Source organism: Felis catus, chromosome D1, assembly GCF_018350175.1.
Source record: "Felis catus isolate Fca126 chromosome D1, F.catus_Fca126_mat1.0, whole genome shotgun sequence".
NCBI classification, from domain to species: Eukaryota; Metazoa; Chordata; class Mammalia; order Carnivora; family Felidae; genus Felis; species Felis catus.
The window spans coordinates 61751064-61758743 of NC_058377.1; the positions used below are offsets into that span (position 1 = coordinate 61751064).

Below are 7680 nucleotides of genomic sequence, written 5' to 3' on the forward strand. Positions count from 1 at the left end.
AGCTTACAGAGATAATACAGGGAAATTTTTAGCTCTACTTTGACAATTATTTTACCAAGAGATTTGATCATGGGTGTTTGGTATGAGATTTCTTTGCTCCACTGCCAAAACCCAGATTTCTTACATTCTGTGCGAGGGACTATGATGGTTAGTAAAAAGGTGAAGAAAGCCACTCCGGATCTGCTTGGTCTTGACACTATAGATCATAGGATTCATTAGTGGAGGGAAAAGAAAATATACATAGCTCATAGTGAGGTGGACAATATGTGGAACCTGCTTCCCAAACCGATGAATCAGAGACAATCCAATGACTGTGACATAGAAAACCAGGACACAGCAGATATGGGAGACACAAGTGTTGAAGGCCTTGGCCCTCTCTTCTTTGGAGGCAATTCTCAGGACACTCTTGAGTATCAATACATAGGAGATGAGGATGATCAGAGAATCCAGCACAAATATAAAGACTACAAGCACAACTGGATACAGTCGATTGAAGGTGGTGTCAGCACAGGCCAGTTTGATGACATCCTGGTGAAGGCAGAATGCATGAGAGAGGACATGGGAATGGCAATAGGGAAAAAAATAAAGGGGTACAATTGGAGGGATAACAGATACAAACCCCCTCAGCAGAACTCCCAGTCCAATTTTCAGCACTTGAGTATAAGTGAGTATGGAGGTATATCTAAGGGGGTTGCGAATGGCAATGAAACGATCATAAGCCATAGCAAGCAAAACACCAGACTCTACAAAGGCAAGTGAGTGTATAAAGTAGGCTTGAGAAAAACAGGCTACTTTCCCAATCTCCCTGTGACCCAACCAGAGGACTCTGAGCACCGTAGGCATCGTGGTCAAGGTCAGCCCTAAGTCTGTGGCTGCTAGCATGGCCAGGAAATAGTACATAGGTTCATGAAGATTGGGATCTTCCTTAATGAGAAGGAGGAGGGTGCTGTTGCCTAAAAGGACAGAGATGTAGATGAGAAAGAAGGGTGTGGAAATCCAGTGGTGAGCTGCCTCCAAGCCTGGGAAACCAGTCAACAGGAAGGAACTGGAATTGCCGTTCGGTCTCTCGTCGGGTTTATCCAAAGACATGTCTTTTTTTTCTGTTATTACCACAGAAATACAGCTCCACTTTCAAGGTATCCCTCCAACTATATCGTCTCAGAATTCTTTCTTAAAGGTAATAATGACATCAATATAAGCTATTGTTTCTCAAAACATATTCTCAAAACAAGTTGTATCTTCTGTGTTCTTAACTGCATATTCCTGGGACCATCCCTTAACTACTTAATTAAATCCTTGGTGTTTCATACGGTCATCTGCATTTTAACAGTCTCCCCAGGAAATGTTTAATCCATACTACATTTAGAAACCATCTATATCAACTATACAGACTTCACAGAAAAAGCCCTATTTGGTGGATTTCAAGGAACCCAACCTTGACCTAACTATACTTGTCTTCATGGTGATTCCTAACTCACATTATCCTGTATATGTGTGACTTTGAATTCTCAACAAAAGTTCCAGGGGTCTAAGAGAAAAAAAAGGCATGGAAAGAAAAGCTGTACCACTACCACTGTTGCTCAGGAGCAGACAGATATGAGGAAGAGGTGCTGTGCCTTCCCAATTCATGGATCTGTGTTGGAAAAACAAACATTACATTTTAATTAGCCTCCCCCTGGATACTACATAACTTTTAAATATCACTACAATAGCCTAATTTTAAGTTAGATAATTATAGACCCTGGAGCTGGAATAAATACTTAGGCAAGCCAAGGACATGGCTCATTGACTTTATCCTTCAGTTTGAAAAAAAAAATTATCTTATTTCCATGTAATTTCCTTCTCCCTCCCCATTATTTTTCTGTAGACCCACCCTAGTAACTCCCTAAAACCTGATTTCTCCCCTTTCAAGCTCTCCATTTGTGTGAAACATCCACCTTCTTGATCTCCTTCCTTCTATATCCAGCTGTGGGCTTCTGAACCTGTCCTACCCATAATAAATGAGAGCCCTTCTGCTGCTTAAACAGAGTTGCCTGTTAGTGGAAGGAAAAGTTATGTCCCTTAAGAAGGTTTCATTGTCTCTTCTGCTACTAGATTATGGACTACTTGAATATAGAAACTATGTTTTATTTGCCTTACTCAACACCTAGTGAAGTACCAAACATGTTGTGTATACATACACACATATTACATACATACATCAATTATATGTAAATACATGTATACATACATACACATATACATGCATACACATACATTTATACAATTGTGCATATATACATTAATTCACCCAATATGTTTTCAGCATCCACTATGTGATAGGGATGGCATATTAAGTACTGGGATTAAATGCTAATAAGACAAAGTCATGGATTTTATAAGCCATAAATTAGGTTAGAAAATAAATAAGAAATATTTAGATAAATATAAGTGCAATTTTAAAATAAAACAGCACTATTTAATAGAGATTGATTGGGATGATATTGCATACAGTTTATTAATTTGGATGATCTGTCTCTGAGGAGGTGACATTTGAGCTAAAACCTGAATAACAATGAAGGTTGGCCATATGAAGATCTGGAGGAAGACTCTTCTATTTAAAAGGGAAAATTAGCATGTCTGTAGCTTGGTGAGCAAACAAGACAGAGACAATAGGTACTTTCAGAGACCCAGGTGGTGGTCAAGGGCCTTATAGATAACATAGGGCCTTATAGACAACACTGGAACTCTGTTTTACTACAGATGTGATGAAAACACATTGGACAATGTAAAAATCACAGTGGAGGAGGGCATAGTGACATACTGAAATCTGCATTCTTAAATTATCAGTTGGAATGCTTTGTGAGGAATGGATAATCAAGCAAGATCCAAGAAAGGATAGTAGTTAGAACACTATCAAAATAATCCAAGCTGGGGATGGTGATTATGACTAGGAAAGCAGTGGAAATAAAGAAAATTTAAACAGATATAGATACATTTTTTAGGTGGTACCAAGATTTGCTGATATATTGGAAATGGGAATGAGGGAGAAACAAAATAAGACTGGCTCATTTCTTTGTGTGTGTGATTTATGGCTTGAGCAAATGGAAGGATGGTAAGGTCATTTACTCAATGGAGTAAGTCTGAGAGACATATATTTACTCACAAGGAAATCAAGAGTCATCAGTAAATATGGTTGAATTGGAGCAAATGGATGTCCTTTTTTTTTTCTTTTTACATACCAGAACAGTTTATTCAAGCTTTTTTCCTAACTTAAAAACAGATATTCTCATTCAAGTATGCTTCTTTGAAGTTATTTTGCCAGTGGAAACCACCACCCTTAAGATGTTCTCAAAGAAAACCATCCTCTTACCTTGTACCTGTACAGATGAGATTGAACTGCAAGCTTCTAGCAATGAAGTGGTGCCAGACAACTGGGCATGAGATGTTGATTTAGCCCTTTGGGGCTGACACTAAGCAACATAAAACTGGCAGAATCATTTCTCATTCTCCACACTCTGTCTTCAGGATTAAGATACATAAATTTAGAGTTTATTGAAAATATAATGAGTATTGTTTATTTTTCAGTCACTGGATACAAAGATAATCCCACATAGGTGTTCCTCTTCTTAGGTATTCTAAATACAACCTCATTCCCCTTACTTCTCTGACTCTTAAGCAATGATCTTAACCCAATGTCTTAAGGCAATTTTGTGAAGAATTCTCATTGTAAAAGAATATGTAACACAGTAATATAAATCACAATAAAGCTACTCAAAATGGAGGAGAACCATTCTATTTTTCCAATAACCTTCAATTCAGTTTCCTCTTCTCTATTTCCAAGAATTCCATTCAGATCTAACTTGTACTTGGTGCTATGAGAAATTCACATGTCTTCAGCTAGGAGCTTCTCTTAGTTTCTGAGAAGAACATTGAAGAATGATTCAAAAGCTGAGTAAAGACCATAGGGGAGTAAAGAGGTTATGAAAATTTGGAATAGCACTAAGAAGAAGAATATATAGTTGACTAAATTCAGGCAATCTTCTACCATTTACAGCTATAACCATTCTCTACCTCATTTCAATATAGTGTGGGATTAGAGGTGCCTCTGTGATCATCCCCTAGAAAGGACAGGAGACATGTGAGAGGGCCAACCATATTCATACCATGGAGCACAGCAGGTGTCTCATATGCCCAGATACCTTTCCAAGTGCTACCAAATTCACTGAGATCTGTGCACTCATAGAGAGCCATGAGCTATAAAAATCCTTTCCTTCTTCTTCCCTCTGTTTTCTCTCTAGATAAGCTTATAGAGGAGTGCCCTAGTACCCTTTCCTATATATGCTGGGTGTTTGCCCATACTCACATGCTGCCTCGCTTGGATGTTAGGGACAAAGAACGGGGTTCTTGGGTCCTGCCTGGGGACTCAGATCACATGGCTCCTTCTCAAAGTCAGTTAAGAGATGCAGTCAGTTGAGGCTATTAATGAAGAAAGCACCTCCCCAGAGTTTTCCCTTTTCCAGCCACTGTAGCTCTTAAAAAGCATTTTCTCTATCTTAACCCCTCCTGCGAAGGAGATGGAACATTTAACTAATCTCTCCAAGGTCTTAAAGCATCTTCTCCCAATCAGGTAAGGGGTTAACAGAGCCTCAGGTGGCAGCTTTATGTGTGAGAAATCAGAGTGCTTGTCTTTGTGGCCCCAGCAGACCTTGGTATCACCTATGGGAGACCATTTATCCTCCACATCTACTTCAAAGGTCAAATCTCTCCCAGTTGATCTCAGGAGAAAACTTAATGCATTTTATTAGCCTAAGGCTTTTGAATTAATTATATTTTCTGCTTGGTTTATCTCAAAGCTAGCTTGAAAGTGGAAAATTAGGTAGACTGGAGTCAATATATAAAAGTCAGTCAGCCTCCTCTAGTAACTAACATGAATCTTCAGTCCTCATTTTTCCCTGATTGGCTTCACATCGCCAGAATTTTTGTTTGCTGGAAATGACATGAACATACCTATAACACAGTGCATGCCTCATCACTTCAGCCCCAAGGATGATAATATCTGTGGTTTCTCCTTTGACCATGCATGGCAGGAACCATCTTCCCTGTTACTGGTTTTAGAGGAAAAGAAACATATAGTACTCATGAACAAATTTCCTGTCCCTAAAGATCTGTTTGGGTTTCTACCATGTTTTGTTAGGATTAAAGCAATGTTTAATGCAAATCTGAGATGCAAATGACTACTCTTAGAATCATCAGCTGGCTACTAACTGTGATAGGCTGAATTGTGTCAACTTGAAAATATTCGTATGTTGAAGTCCTAACTCTCAGTACCTCAGAATGTGACTGCATTTGGAGCTATGCCTTTAGGGAGGTTATTAAGTTAAAATGAGACTGTTAGACTGGGCCCTAATGCAATCTGACTTGTGTCCTCAGAGGAAGAGAAAATTTGGGCATGGAGACAGACAACAGAGTGCAGAGGAAAAGCCTTGTGAAGACACGGGGAGAAGATGGCCATCTACGAGGCAAGAGAGGCCTCAGATGAAACCAACCCTGCCAATGCCTTGATCCAGGACATCGAGCTTCCAGAACTCTGAGACAATAAATTTTTGTTGTCTAAGCCATGCAGTCTGTGGTACTTGGTTATTGCAGCTCCAGAAAACCAGGACACCAGTAATGTAAACATGGACAAATTACACAACCAACCTGTTTAATACTGAATGTATATTTAGGTATAAACTTAATAAAAATTATACAAGACTGGATGCTAAAAGTTACAAAATTCCAATCAACAATATCAAAGAAGACCTGTGTGAATGGAGAGATGTACTTCATGGATCAGAAAACTCAATATAGTAAGCAGGTCAATTTTCTCTGCTTACCAATTTCCCTGCTTTCCAATTGATCCATAGGTTTAGTACGATTCCTGGCAGTCACAGCAAAGTTTTTTTTTGTTGTTGTTGTTTTTTACAGACATAGGCTTATTCCAAAATATATATGGGAGACAAGAGATATAAATAGCTAAAACAATTTTGAAAAATAATAAATGGGAAGAATAATTCTGTTCAATGTTAAGGCCTAGTATATAGCTCTTGTAATCAAGGTGGTAATGGTATTGATGGAGGTACAGCTATACAGAAATATGGAACAGAATAGGAAACCCAGAAATCAACTGACCTAGATATACTCAAATGATTTTTTAATTTTCTTTTAGTTTTTATTTGCGAAAAATTTCCCCAGCTTTATGGAAATATAACTGACATAACAACATTGTGTGAGTTTTAAGATATACAATGTGATAAATTATATGCATATATATTGTACAATGATTAACACAATAATGGTAATAAACACCTCCATTACCTCACATAATTACCACTTGTGTGTGTGTGTATGTGAGATGGGAACATTTAAGATTTACTCTATCAGCAACTTTCAAGTACATAATACAGTATTGTTAACTATAGTCACTGTGCTGTGCATTGATCCCCCAAATTTACTCATCTTAAAACTGCAAGTTAGGTCCTTGTGGTCAACATCAGCCCATTCCTGACCCTCAACTCCCAGCCCCTATCAACCACCATTTTACTCTTTTTCTGAGTTTGATTTTTTTAGATTCCACATATAAGTGAGATCATCCAATATTTTTCTTTCTCTATTTGACCTTATCATAATTTCACTTAGCAGAATGCCTTCAAAGTATATCCATGTTGCCAGGATATCTTTTAATGACTAAATAATATTCCGTAATATGTGTATGTATACACATAAATGTATGTGTATACAGTAGCTGTTAAGCAACTGACTCTTGATTTCAGCTCAGATAATGATCTCATGGTTCGTGGGTTGGAACCCCATGTCAGGCTCTACACCAACAGTATGGAGCCTTCTTTGCATTCTCTCTCTCTCCCTCTCTCTCTTGCCCCTCCCCTGAACATGCTATCTCTTTCAAAATTAATTAATTAATTAACTTAAAAAAAAGAAAACCTGATATATATTTTTTTCTTTATCCATTCATCTGTTGATAGTCACTTTGGTTGTTTCCATGTCTTGGTTACTGCATATAATGTTACAATGAACTTGGAGGTTTAGATATCTCTTGAGATAGTGATTTCATTTCCTTCAGCTATATACCCAGAAGTTAAATGCTGGATAATATGTCAGGTCTATTTTTAATTTTTTTAAAGTAACCTCCATTGTGTTTTCCATAGTGGCTGTACCAATTGACATTTCCATCAACAGCACACAAGGGTTCCCTTTTCTCCACATCTTTACCAAAATTTTTATCTCTTGTCTTCTTGATAAAAGCCATTCTAACAGGTGTAGGGAGATATCTCATTGTGGTTTTCATTTGAATTGCCCAGATGATGAGGGATGTTGGGCATATTTTCATGTACCTGTTGGCCATTTATATGTCTTCTTTGGGAAAATGTCTCTGTAGGTCTTCTGCCCATTTACTAATTGAACTGTTTGGTTTTTTGTTTTGTTTTGCTTTGCAAAAAAACTGTTTGCTTTTTTTTGCTTTGTTTGCAACTGAGTTGTATGAGTTCTTAAAATATTTTAGATATTAAGCTCTTATCAGATGTATGGTTTGCAGATATTTTCTCCCATTCCATAGGTTGCCTTTTCATTCTGTTGGTTGTTTTTCGTTTTGTTTTGCTGTACAGAAACTTTTTAGTTTGATGTAGTCTCATCTCACTTGTT

General features: G+C 37.7%; 1 protein-coding gene across 1 annotated transcript; it reads right to left on the reverse strand.

Moving 5' to 3' along the window:
* Positions 1-1435, reverse strand: LOC111556648 (olfactory receptor 51B5-like). The gene has a single exon (XM_023239717.2). The coding sequence runs from the start codon at positions 1087-1089 to the stop codon at positions 121-123; it is 969 nt and encodes a 322-aa protein (XP_023095485.2). The 5' UTR covers positions 1090-1435; the 3' UTR covers positions 1-120.
* Between the last annotated feature and the right edge of the window lie 6245 nt (positions 1436-7680).